The following is a 14,771-nucleotide window of genomic DNA, read 5'->3' as shown; positions in this document are numbered from 1 at the left end:
ATATCATCACACTCGCTGCTTCAACGCTACATTCAACCATACCTGACTCACTAATATCCGTGATTTATAACATTAGCTATAATTAGATGAAATAGATAAATTGGTTGAGGAATAAATTGTCCAAAAAAACCATGAAAATACTAAATAATAGAATAAGCTAATAAACGGTATGTCAACATTTTCCTTACTCTGTGGCCTTCAAACAATCCCGCTCTCCATTTATAAACGGCGTTCACGAAATGTCGTGTGGATTAAGGTCATCTCTCTCTCTCTCACACAGACCGAAACTCTCCATTCGTTTCAGTTCCACTGAATGAAGTTAGCTGTATTCCAAATTTTCAAAAATCGACCGATCAATGTTGAAGAGAAAGGGGGAGAACTTTTTCCCCCCGTTGTTTTTGTTTTTGGACGTTCGCGCTATTTTAAAACTTTCGATAAAGTACTCCAGTTGTTTTTGTTAATTAGGTTTAGTGCTTCCAACTTGTGAGACTGTGTTCTGTTAAAAACCTCCGTCGAATATAAGTGGCAGATCGATAGCTACTTAGAAATGAAGTTACATCAGGTCATATTACGGCTCTAATGATTCGTGTAATAAGAGTGGCCAGTGACTCGCTAGCGTACTTAGCTTAAGAGCCACAGCCGTGACCTTTCATATAGGCATGATGTGCCAAAGCTCATTAAGCGATTTAGGTTCTCCATTGCTTTTGTGAAATATGTTACTTCTGTTTACGACAAGATCTACTTGCTTATTTGCTTGACGAGTTATAATGCTAAGTTTTTTCATTTTGTACACAGACCCATAAACATCATACATAAACGGATCCAAAACATCATATTCTTTCGGAAGAGTGGTGTTCCTTTTATTTAATTTTAGAATGAATATGATGGGCTTTTGTTGTAATAAATAATGTGAAGATTGACGTTGTCATTTTTAACGATCGTAATATTAAGCAGAACAGTACCCAAGACAAAAGCAATCGCTGCATGCCTTAAGAAGACCAAGAATCCGAGAATCTCTTTTCTTACCAGATTAGATTCCTTGTAGTTTCCAAGGTATACGAATCTTGATTACAAAGCGCCCACCGATTAGAGACCCTTCGACACTTCTGCGCATGTCCCAAAAGGAGACTCCATTCCGATAATAGGGTAATCAATCCGTCTTCTGGGATGAGTCATTTTATTATTACAGGTCGGAAAATTCAGCTTTTCTTTTACGAACATTGTAGTTTTTAAAGTGTAACTATTTGGCTTGTATAACAGTTGGAAAAATGTACGTAGAGTATTAACAAAATAAAAAAAAAAGGTATAGCATAAAACAAAAATTTAACGAAATTTATTTTTAAGAACATTTTCTATAAAATAAAAATAATTATACAGAAAAACAAATTTTTTCCAAATGAACTTAGATATTCTAAACTTACATTTGAGAGAATTGAGACACTTTAATATCCTAAACCGATTAATTATTTATAACTTGTGACTCTTTTAACAAACCCATGCAAAAAAAAAAGGTTGGAAAAAAATACCATTATCAAATTCTTTTAATCTTCATAGTCATCTGAATCGGTGTCCGAATCCCCGTCACTTTCACTTAAACTGATCACCAAAGGTTCGCATAATTCTTTGATCATTCCGTCTCTGTCCTAATACATATTTTCCAATGAGGTGACATGAGAGCAATATTTTCCCCAGTTTTGAACTGTAATACTTTCAATCGCCTGTTCTGAAACCTTAAAAAGTTTCGACATGTCAATATCCCCAGTTACGTTGCGATGGCGAATGAAACTTTCCACTTCTGTCCAAACATACTCAATAGTATTAATATAGCAATAGCATTAAAACAAAATCCGATTTCATGAAGTATTTTCCTTAAAGTTTCTCTTTTCCAAGGAAAATTAATTTTTCCTTTAAGCACAGGAATCAATTTCGGAACAGTTGGCACTCTTTTCTCGACCACGTAAAATTCGTGAATAGTTCTTATAACGTCTACGTCAAAATCATTCAAAGCTACGGTTTCGATGGTTTTTTTTCTCCGGCGCTTTTTTTAGGAGATTTAAATTTTGGTTTACCTTCATTCACCTTTTGATTCCCTACGAATTCTTTGAACAGTCGACCCCGATACGCTCGCAATTGCACTTGTACGTTTTATGACTTGAGAAAGGGGAACAAATTCCTTTTAACGATTCTTTTTCGCAGAATGTCAGCACATTATTCAGTATTCTTTTGCAAGAGTTACTGAAACGTTTAACAGCAGAACTTGTTGACTGTACTGGATCCATCATACAAATTAATAATAAAAAAAAACTGCAAAAAAGCCACAACAAAAATCAAGCTAGTACAGCAACAGACAAGAAAGCACGTGATTTTGCATATTGGCGACCAATTCGTACATCCTTCATTTCTTTCTCTCCCATCAGCATGAGTCGACTATTCTTGGCAAAACGCCAAGCAGAGGTCTACAAACGGTGGGCGTACTATAATATCTTTAACTTTTACGAAGGCTTTTGAACAGATGAGTTCATAGTCTCATATATGGGTCAAATGAGTTTTTTCTACCGGAAACTCGGGTTATTTTTCTGTAGAATAGGCACATTGACCATAGAACAGCAGAAATTTTAAACGATATAATGCTTCGGCCATAATTCTAAAAAGTCCAAACATTCCTGATGTTTCGAGAGAGATTAGCTAACATCAGAAGGAAATAACACAAAATGCAAACTAAGATCGAGTCTCACAATACTGTTTGGACACGTCACTCCAATACACTTAAAAGAACTAAACTGCTCTACACATCAAGAATTAAAACAGAATTTTCCTGGAAGAGGACCAAGTAATTAAAATTTCCAATGCAATAAAGTGAATGGATTTTTAAAGATTTGGTGGATAGGTCTCCTAAATTTCATTAATAGATTTTGCAATTTAATATTTCCTTGATAAAAGGTTAATGAAACTTTGGATGTTAAAAAATATCATAATTGAATTAATTTTATAACATGTCTATTTAAGTTGCTTTAGTTCAAAAATCAGCGAAAATAACAGTAAAATCAGAGGTTATGTTTGTTTCATTTGGTATTGTATTGTCTCCGTACGCATCATTGCAAACCGAACTTGCAGAGAATTTTCTGCGAAGTATCACTTCAGAAAACAAGTTATCTACACGTACATTAGTGAGTATAGCAGATATTACAATGTTACGAATATACTTTCTTCAATGTTTTTGAGATCTTGATGCCAAGCAAGCGTAGTTAGTGAATTCATTGCTTCAATCAGGATTCAAACTTCTCAATCTACTAAACGAATTTCGTTAGCTATATCTTCGATAGCTTCTATATTAAAAGCTTTACAGATGTTCATAATACTCGTATATCACACTCGTATATCACATGGCTTTCTCCAATTATGTATAAGAAAAGGAAATATTATGAAACTTACACTTACATCGATATAAACTCCTAACAAATTGTACTGTTGACCGGGAGGTCTGTCGCTCGGCAGATACCTGTAGAATTCAACATTGTTCTTGTACCACTTAACCGAATATAGCTCGTCTCCTTCCAAGTCGAAGTAACAGTGCATCCAAACGGCATCTCCCAAAGTAACCGCACCAGGAACAGTAAGATTCAGAAATTTCAGTCCGAAAGAACCTGCAAATAAGCCCAAAAGTTAGTTTAGTTTGGATCAACGATACAAGTGCTTAAAAAAAAAAAAAAAAAAAAAACATCTACAGCGTTCAATGATAAACTCGTGAAGGATTTTTGCTTTCCTGTGATGAGTTCAAAATTTCCTTCAATGCATATCCAAATTTTCAGTTTGTTAATTATTCTGTGGGAAAAAGTGAATAATTCAAACTACAGTAGTCGGTAATAATTACAGGAGGAAAATTTTTCTCATGTTATTTCTACCTACGTTACTGTCGTCATAATGTAAAATTTGCAGTAGACAATAATTCAGTGAATTTTAAATACACACAAGCACATTCAAGTATTCATTAGGAAGATAAGCGTATACTTTTTATGCATTAAAATTAGATCATTATCATCTGTTTTAGATTCTTTTTAGATTATCATCTGTTTTAGATTCTTTTTAGATTATCATCTGTTTTATAATTACTAATTTCTTCATGATGAAATTTATAGATGAGTAAACGTAAAATATCACTAATTATAAATAAGAATAAAAGAAGTGCCCTTTGAAAACTTTTTGGGAATAGCGATAATAGGCAAACCAGAAATAGTTTCGAGAAATACAGTAGCATTTTTTTAATATAGAATGAAAAATTCTATTTCGTATACTTGAACTCGAAGTAGCTTTCTGTAAAATGATTTTTTTAAAATGATCTGGAAACATTTCCCCCTTTCACACTTTGTAGTATCTTACAGTAATACATAAAAGGTAACAGAGGTTTTCATCCCGATAACAACAACAGTAACACGTTCCTGTCCAACAAACAACTCAGTAGCAACAACAGTTATTACGAATATTGAAGGAAGTGAAAACTGGAGGTATTCGATGGCTAATTGTACAAGGGTGGTATGAAAAGTTCTCGGCCTCGACCATAGATGGCAAAACTATCGGCAAGGCTTTTTCTTTCCTACGTTGGTACATCTGTCATAAGCATCCATGTGAAATTACAAGTCATTCTATCAAGTAGTTTGTTTTATACAGCTGTCTGAAGCAAACGTGTTGTCTGTATCCCTTGAAATGGATGAAATTGAGAATCGTGCGTAAACAATTATTTGTGAAAGAAGGTTTAATGCCAAAAGAAATTAATTCGAAGTTCATAAAAGTTTATGGGCACTCTTCTCCTTCGTTGATAACAATTAACAAATGGGCTGCCGAGTTTAAACGTGGCCCAGCCTTGAAGATGATCAACTTAAAGGACATCCAGAAAGTGTAACAACACCAGAAATCATTGGATGACCGGCGAGTGACTCAAAATGCGTGAAACTGTTGAGACTGTAGGTATTTCAAAAGAACGTGTAATATATATTTTGCATGAAGAATTGCAAATAAAAACGCTTTGCACAAGATGGGTGCTGCGCTTGCTCACAGCAGATCAAAAACGTACTCGCATGAAAATCTGTGAACAGTGCTTGGAAAGTTTTATCAAGAATAAAACCGATTTTGTGCGTCGATTTATTACTATGGATGACACATGGATTCACCATTACACACCAGAATCCAAACAGCAGTCAAAACAGTGGACAGAAGTCGGTTGTTCAGCGCAAAAGAAGACAAAGCCGGTTCTATCAGCAGGAAAGGTCATGGCATCGGTGTTTTGGTATGCTAAAGGCATTTTGTTTATTAATTATCTTGAAAAGGGTAAAACAATAACCAGGGAATATTATTCCGCACTTTTAACCAGACCTAGACGAAAACATTCGTGAGAAAAGTTACGGTTTGCAGAAGAAAAAAATCATTTTTCATCAGGACTTCCACTTACCCACAAAGGTGTTTTGGCAATGGGAAAATTAAGGGATCTGCACTATGAATTGTTGAAACATTCACCATAATCCTCAGATTTGGCTCCGTCTGGCTTATATATCTTCCGAAAACTAAAACTGTTCCTCGCTAGTTAGCGTTTTTCTTCGAATCCAGAGGTAATTGCAGCTGTAGACGGATATTTTGCAGATCTTATTGAGAACCATTACAGGGATGGGATAATGGCAGTGGAGCATTGCTGGAATAAATGTATTAGTCTTAGTTATTAGGCCGGGAGCCTTTCAGACACCCTCGTATATTTGGATCGAAATAAACAAGAATATCCATTTGTTTCCTGTGTACTATAAGAATGTCTGCAACGATGGCATTTCCAAAAAGGTCTTTTACAAGCAAATATGTTCATTGACCATATATCGCTTAGTATAATCCCGCCCCAAGATTTATTTCGTTTCTTTTATCATGATAATTCAATAAAATTAATGTGATGAAAAACAGCCATTTATAGTAGTCTTTTCACTACGTGATATTTTCACCCCCCCAACCTAAAAATGACAAAAATTTTGAAAAATTTATATGTAACATATTTTACTAAATGCAATATGTTAAATACTTATTATTAACCCCCTTCAAAATGAGTTGCCTGTAAATCCAATTATGTATTTGTATAAATAAATAATCGATTAATAAGAACAAATTTTTATTCATATTCAATGACAAATAGATTAAAGAAATACACTACATAGGTATAATATAAAATAATATAATAAAAACATAAATAAATTCAGCATATTTTATAAAGAAATTTTTCTAGCTTTTTCATTTGCAAACATCTACTATGTCGTCATAATTTAATGTTTTTGCAATATCTTTTTCAATTGATATTATACACATGTTTGTCAATCGCTCTTCTCCAATAGAAGAACGAAGGTACGATTTTACAATTTTCAATTTGCTAAACGAACGTTCGCAGGAAGCTGTTGTTACAGGCATTGTTATGAAAATCCTTAATGCTGTGTTTAGATTTGGATACGTGTTTTGTAATGAGAGTTCGTAATTTTTTTGCAAGATTTGAAAAGCGTCCATATCCCCTAAATTTTCAAAAACTTCCATGGCTTGATATTTGAAACTCCCAATTTCACATACAGATTCTGGATATCTCAACAATTTGCACAACACCATAAAATTCACTTTAGAACAAGAAAAACATTAAAAAACTTCCTTTTCTGGATATTCTATTAGAAGTTAATGAGGAAAGTAAACTCTCCTTCTCAGTATATAGGAAGCCGACAAACACTGGAAGATTTCTAAATGCAACCTCACACCCCTTCACAAAAAATAGGCTTAATTAAAACTCTTCGAGACAGAGCATACAATATCTCCAGCACACAAGAAAGATGTAATGAAGAACTAAAATACTTAACACAAATCCTCCAACAGAATGGATGAGAAACAAAAACCATCAAGAGAATCCTTAAAATGCCTCCAGCTAACAACACAATAAAACAGGATTACAAAAACGCAATCTCGCTTCCTTATAATATCAAAAATGTTACAAACATTTTTTATATAAGGAATTTTGAACAAACACAACATAAAAGTAGCCTTCCTTCCTATGGAAAAACTTTCAAGATTCCTACATCCACCAAAACCACCTCATCATCCTCTTAAAAAACCAGGAGTCTACAAAATCCATTGCTCTTGCAGGATTTGCTACGTAGGACAGACAGGAAGATCTGGAGAAATACGCATGGCTGAACACCAAAAAGACGTACAATACACAAAAAAAAAAAAAAAAAAAAAAAAAAAAAAAAAAAAAAAAAAACGGGTCTTGCTTTCCATTCCACTGGACACGATGTACTCTGACATAAAACGACGATGTCATACATAGAAAACAACAGTTATATAAGAAAATTTAAAGAAGCTACTAATATGCTAAAAAACCCAACCCAATGCAATAAAAATCAAGGTTTAATTCTCCATCAAGCGTGGTCAGCTCTAATAAAAAATCTACCTCAATCAGAGCTCGGACTGTATGAACGAGAACAAGAACACGTGACATTGTCCAGTATTGTTCAACGTCAATAACGTTATATATATATATATATATATATCTGCATTCTGTTATTTGAGTTTTATGAATAGCCAGACGGTTATGATTTGTATTTATTAATTCTCTTGTTTAAACTTTAAGTTATACTATTTACCCCCTGAAGATGTAAATCCTACGATTTACGGAACTATTATTTCAGTGTTTTATATAACTGAATAATAAAAAATGTGGTGTAATCACCGAAATATATCTTTTGAACCAATTAGCCACAGAAGTCTACGCCTGCAATTCAAGCATTTGTTACAGAGTCTACTATAACTTGTCTTTGTCCATCACACATTTCATTAAGAAGTTGTATTATTAAAGGCATTTCATTTCATAAGGCTTTTACCACGTTAGCTTTCGCGGACTACCTCGTGTCACTTAAACCTTTAAGATGAACAGATAATTTTTCTTTTCAAAGATCCCATCTACTAGTAGAATTTACAAAAAAAGCTAAACAATTTTTGAATTGTTCCAAAACATGATATATGACTGTCCTCTTACATTTATAATATTTAATCTGTCTGATATTAACTGTTTTTCGATGTAATTCGCAAGTGCTTCGCCAGTTTTTTCTTGTGTCACAATAAAATCTATGAAGGTTTCTTGAATGCTACATTTTTCGTGTTAGGATCAATGTTAAGACAGCGCAAAATTTGAGTTATCTGTTTCTGGTGAGAAGTGTCAGGTGTACTATCAAATAAAATAAAAAATATTTTGCTTTTTGAATATTTGAAATAATATGCTGTCTAATTTTAGAAGCAACTATACTAATTCTATCATTTTGTATTATAGGAGAGAAATAATTAACTTGATTTTTCTTATGACTTTCAATATGTTGCCCAATAATAGGATCGTAATGACTAATTAATTCTATCGTGTTCAAAAATTTTACACATTCGGGATGACTAATTTTTTCACAAGTTCCTCTCAAAGTATCGTTATTTTTTACGCAGTGCAGAATGGAATCCAAAATAACTTTTAAAATATATATGCCTCTACTTTTCCTTTTAAAATTGCTTGTAATTGATCGTCTATAAAACACCTTTCTTAATTTTTGATTCAAAAGTTTTCCATTCTACGTCAATTTTTTAAAGATATAATGAATTTTCATGACGTAGTAATAGGATTCAAATGCTGCCAGTCTCGAAACGCCGCAGTGGTCCACACATTCTGATTTTTTCCAAAAAGAATACATGGAAAACAGAACAGTGCATCTTTACGCTTGCAATATATCAACCAATATCTGAGTACTTGTTCTCCCTTTGACATGGTTTTTACAAAACAATTTTTATCAAAATGCAATTTTCTGTATCAGGATAAACACTTATATTATCGCACAACTCGGGTCCATGTTGAACAAATATTTGTATGTTACTATTGGTTATGTGCCATGTTGTGGAATCATTAAAATCTATTATTTTTGCATTATCTATATTTTCTAATTTAACATCCACCATATAAATATCATTATTACATTGCTTCTCGATTTTCTGGTTTTGATGTTGTTCAATTGTACTTTCCTCTTCTGTTTCGATTTCACATGAAATATGACTACTTGTAGAAGGCAAATTTAATTCAGTTGTTAAGCTTGAATGAACTAGAGGTGAGATGATTTTTTTAAATAAAAATATCAATTGGAGTTATATTTTTCTTTATATTTTCAATCTTCTGTTTTCTTATTTTTTTAAACTGTGCACTGGAAGGTTTTTGTGGTGGCATATTACCCTAGAAGTGTTTTTTAATGTGTTTTTATTAATATAATTATTTATAGTATTAATATTATAATTATAATATAGTATATATTATATAGTATATATTATATAATATATAGTATATAATATAGTATTAATATTATAATTATAATATAGTATATATTATATAGTATATATTATATAATATATAGTATATAATATAGTATTAATAATAAAACTCAGTATGTTGTATATAAACAAAATTATCTGTCTTTTCCAGTATGTTTTTTTCCACAAAAGAGCAAAAATGTCTAACAATAATTACGACACAGCAACAACACAACTGATCTTATGAATGACAACAAGACTAATAATAATTACATGATTTTTGAAATTCTCTTATCTACAAAAAGTAGAGACGAATGGAAATATTGAGGGAAGGAAGATTGTGATTTTCATTGGATCCTGGGTTTGATGGGTGTAAATAAAGGCTGGCGAATAATTTTTATGGGTGGATCATGAAACGAGGGATTCAGGTAGATGGAACTATATCGAAGGAGGTCATAAAGAGATTAAAATTATAATATGGAAGGTAATAAACTTGGGATGGGCAGAGAGACACATTAGGAGGATAATGGAAAAATGTATTAGATTATCTATGCAAATATGTTTAGGATTAGACGGGAATTTGGAGATACAAAATCACAAAATGGGAAAATACATTCATTCATAGTTAATGGTGCGACGGAACAATTTACTTGAGACCAAAACGAGAACAATTACAAAGAAATGTTATGTTGAAGTCGTGATATTAGACGCTGTCGTTGCCATCTAACTCGAAACGAATTGGAATTCACCCGTGTTACCAAATGTAGCGGAATTCCGCTGTGTGCGCACTCGATCAATGATTTCTGGTATTGTTACATTTTTTGGACATCCTTCAAGGCTGGTATGGCCACGTTTAAACTCGGCAGCCCATTTTTAATTGTCGAAAATGAAGGCAAAGTGTGCCCATAAACTTATATGAACTTCGAATTCATTTCTTTTGGCGTTAAACCTTCTTTTACAAAGAATTTTATAACCGCACGATATTCAATTTTATCCATTTCAAGGGATACAGACAACACTTCTGCTTCAGACAGCTGTATAAAACAAACTGCTTGATAGAATGACTTGCAATTTCACAACAATGCTTATGACAGATGTACCAACTTAGAAAAAAAATCTTGCCGATAGTGTTGCCATCTATATCTGTGGCCGAGGACGAGAACGCTTCAGACCACCCTCGTATAATATTGTTTCGATTGTGGAAACATAACTATGCTAGTATAAACAAATTATTTTTCTTATAAGTTTGCGTGGAACTCCGTTTTCGATTTATAGTGTGTATCCTATCCCTGCCTAATCATAGATTATCTCTACAAGTTTCAAAATAATGTTATCATTTAAGCATACGACATTGTGTTTTGAAATTGTAAATATTTTAAGTTTAAAATTACGTTTCTAAATATTTCATTTGGCTCCCAAGCTTGTCCCAATTGTCTATTAATATTTTTCTTAACTGAAATTTATACTGTATTGTAATCCGAAACAGGCCTGCGTAGCCGTTTGGATTTATTTTTAGTAAACACGGCAATGTTAAAAAACATTTTTAACATTGTTTGTCCCCCAAATCCTATAGAATATTTTAAAAATATGTTACGAACAGCAACAAAAAAAGAGTTTATTCGGTATCACTTATTTAACCTATATTGTTCATATCTCTACTTATAATAAATTAAAGTAAATTTTTTTAATTTTTAATTTAAAATTTTGAGAGCACGCGTCCCTTGACAACCCATTTATATTTACGCGCTTCAACATTGGATAACAATTCATATCTAAATGTCCATTTTGCAGGAATGAATGGCGGGCTGTTAAACAAGCAACGACCATTACTAATAATGTATACAGCATTATCTTTGGAAATCGTTTGAACCGCGATGTGGTTGTTTGTTACGTATAATGATGACTACGATGACTTCATTTAGTAATTTTCTTTAACAGGTCCCTTCAATAATGACCCGATATTAGCTGCTTTCATTAAGACCAGTAATTGTCTTCTATCATTATGACACCGCGAATCTCATTCTCGATTTATGAACTCCACAGCCGTAGATAATACCAGATTTTCCACTGAAACTTCATAATTAATTGAAATATTTCTGCTCCAAATTAAGATAAATCTGCAATAAAGAAAACACGGACAGTTTCTTTCTTTAGATTAAATGCTTGGTCGTACACCACCCTAAAAGAAAAGTTTCGAGCAACTTATAAGCGAAGTAAATTTATTAGCAGAGTTTTTCTTATCACACTTACTTTTGCAAATATGTTTAGCTTAATTGAGTATCATAACGACAGCTAAATTTTGAGACATTTGAGCAAATTTTCTCCACTGATATTACCTAATAACATCTCCCATAAGATATCAATTAAGTTATAATTTTAATTATGTTCCCATGTCAGAAACAGTATCGCCACTTTGTTTATATGATACCATTAGTAGAACGGGTATAAAAATACTTAAATTCTGGTATATAAGATGACAGCGTACTAGAAGTCATTTGAGATTTTGCCCAAAGAACAAGAAAATTAGACCTTGTAAATATTTTTAATATACACACAGTCATCTGCATGTAAATCTGATCGCGATGTTAGTGCAGTGCGATTAGTGGCGTAATAGTTGGAATGGCCCGCAGGGACCGTTGTTCGATCTTCTCCAAAGAGAGGCCGCTCTGAAAACTGGAAGAGTTCTAGACGAACATATTGCATAAATATTACTTCAATGACTTTATTTTTGCTTTGATGTTTGCTTTTTATCTTCCTCAACTTAAGAAAAGAAAATACTTCCGATTGGTAGGAGTGCTTAGCCTTTTTTGTATTTTTGTACATCGAGGAGTTATGTTTCTTTGATTTTAAATGCAACGTACGACTCATCTGAATTCCGTTTCTGCAATTGGTTATAAATATTAGTAAAGGGGAAAAACAGAAGAATGCAAAAAAGATCTCTTTCACGGAATATGAATGTTATTTCTCATTATATTTTTGTCTTCGGAAATAATTTTTTTTATGGGATTTAAAGGTTTAAGTAGATTTTTCAATAAAATTACGAAGAAATTACCTATCAAATTTATTATGGAGATTTCGTGATGAGATAATTAGAAAAAAAATGCCAGTGAGGATAGTGCCTAATAATTTCACGCATTCCAAATTTTCTCATTACAACAACAACAACAAAAAAGTTTAATAACATGTACCTGACTAAATTGTTAGAGAAACAAAAATAAAACGACAAAAAAAATCTTTACAAAAACACCTTAACATTACAAAACGCTTAAAATGTGCGCTTTTACACTAAAAATTATTTAGATGGGTAAAGTGTCAAAAAGGACTTCGAGAAATATCAGCTGTTATTTGAGTTTCTGACTTGGCAGCAAAATAATTTTCATATTTTGTTCACGCTAAGTTCTTCGAAAGAGGTCAAGATCGCATAATTGAAGTGTTCGAATTGGCGATAATTTTCGAAGTGTGCTCAAATTCATATGCTGGTTTAAAATTGAGGGGATATTTTATGCAGCGGTGTTACTGTCTCTGCATTAAGAAACTTTAAGTTCACTTAATTGTATGTTGCTTATTTGCTTTCTGAAACACATGAATTATTATTACAATAGAAATTCTAAAGCGAATTTGCAGTTCTCTTTATTCTCCCACCCCTTTCATTCCCCTAACTTTTGAATATGGCGAACCTGCTCTGAGCCAAACGATGTTTGAATAAACTATAGGACAAAAGGCTGACGGAAAAGAAAATGCTAGCTGTAAAGAGAACTATACAAGAAGTCTCGTAAAACTAACTGGAGGTAGTAGCGAGATAGATTTAATGATTGTTTTTTGCACAATATATAACAACAAAATATATAAAAAACCTTTCTATCTGCTCGATAGAAAAGTTGTTATAAATTTATTGAACGTTTAAACAGTGAGAGAAATTGTGACAAAAGTTTTATTATTATTATTATTTCCCGTATGCATGCATCCACTCGCTGATGTGTTGTTACAAGGTGGACAAAGCATGAATAGTAAAATTGATGTTAGCTTCTGAACTTCGAACAAATCGGGCAGTGATGCAATAAAAAGTCACACACATTGGTACAGTCGCTACAAATCGATTATCCATAGAAATCATTATTTATGCGCGCGTGTTATGTTCCTCACAAACACAGTACGATAGTTGAACAACTAATTAAACAAGATTGATATTAAGAGTCAAACTAGATAACTACAGGGGAAATTCTCAGAGCCTATAAGGAATGCGAAAAACCGACTACCGCTTCGGACCCAATGTCGAGTCCCTGCTTTCTCGTGGTGTCTAGCGTTAGTAGGCGTTCAAGGAATGAGGAATAGCCTGCAAATTTGGACTTAGCCGACCAACCTGTATTCTGCATTGGCTTAAACCATAAAAAAAAAAAAAGTAAATAAAAATAACGGAATAACACTAAGAAATGTCATGCCGGCCTATTTCAGTTAATATTACAGTGCGTTTAAAATGCAACGTTATTTTAGAATTGCATAATGGTTTAGCAGAAACTGGATTTTAAGACAAATACATCTTTTGCAAACTTTAAATTTGTCAACAACATTGCTGAAGTAAAAATATGGTAAAACAATAATTATAAAGGCTTTTTCGCGATAGCCTTCGAATCATATTTATAAACGCTTTTGTTAACGGAATATTTTTCTGCCTTGGGCTACCGTAACTTGTAACTGCTGTTTTAATTGTATAGCTATTCCACACACTATAGGTTGCCGATATTTGGGAATAGTTCGTCTCCACACTTTGAACACTATAGCATTTTTTGGAAACACAAACGCAATAAACTGGCCTCGTACACAAAAGTGTGTAATTCTATCCTTTTGTCATCATATTTCTTCCATCGGATCAGATTTTTATGTTTATAATAAAAAATATACAGAACAGAATTAAAGCAACTTATGAGCAACGTTTAGATGCATTCTATACTACTTTACATTTACCTTAACTGATGTGAAAAAAAATCTTTGGAGACTTAGCAAACGTTTGACTCAATAAGCAGAAATAAATTCTTTGAATTAAAAATTAAAAAAAGAAAAAAGTGAAACGTAAAACAATCAGCATCACCCTCCAGTTCTATGTTCTTTCTCACCATAGTTGTTTAACCTTTGCCCGGAGGAACTGGTGAAATAGTCTATTCCAGAAAACATAAGAATAACTGTGAACGGAAAATATTTACATCACATAAATATGCAGATGATACAGTATTGTGTACAGATAATACGGAAAGCTAAAAATCGATGATTGAAATCGTATATAAAAACAGCAAGGACCATGCGATGAAGATACGTTTAGTAAAATCAAAACAATGGCAAGAGGTAGAAACGGAGAAGAATTTAAGAAAGGAAGAAAAATATTACGCGCATTAATTATAGAGAGATAAACATATATAAATATATGGAAAAATAGAGAAATT

The 14,771-nt window shown here is 32.7% G+C and overlaps 1 protein-coding gene across 1 annotated transcript in view; it reads right to left on the bottom strand.

Annotated features, from left to right (window-relative positions):
* LOC150100473 (uncharacterized) overlaps positions 1 to 14,771 on the bottom strand; it is a 230,207-nt gene that overhangs the window by 130,220 nt on the left and 85,216 nt on the right. Inside the window, exon 3 of the mRNA XM_090402661.1 lies at positions 3,439 to 3,644. Within this exon, the coding sequence (XP_090258787.1) occupies positions 3,439 to 3,644 (206 nt within the window). The remainder of the gene's footprint in view (positions 1 to 3,438; positions 3,645 to 14,771) is intronic.

The sequence above is a fragment of the Typopeltis vanoorti genome, chromosome 13 (genome assembly GCF_054136105.1).
Source record: "Typopeltis vanoorti isolate ZY-2024b chromosome 13, IOZ_Tvanoo_1.0, whole genome shotgun sequence".
In the NCBI taxonomy this organism is placed as follows: domain Eukaryota; kingdom Metazoa; phylum Arthropoda; class Arachnida; order Uropygi; family Thelyphonidae; genus Typopeltis; species Typopeltis vanoorti.
The sequence above is the reverse complement of the archived record's forward strand: the minus strand, read 5'-3'. Positions and strand labels throughout refer to the sequence as shown.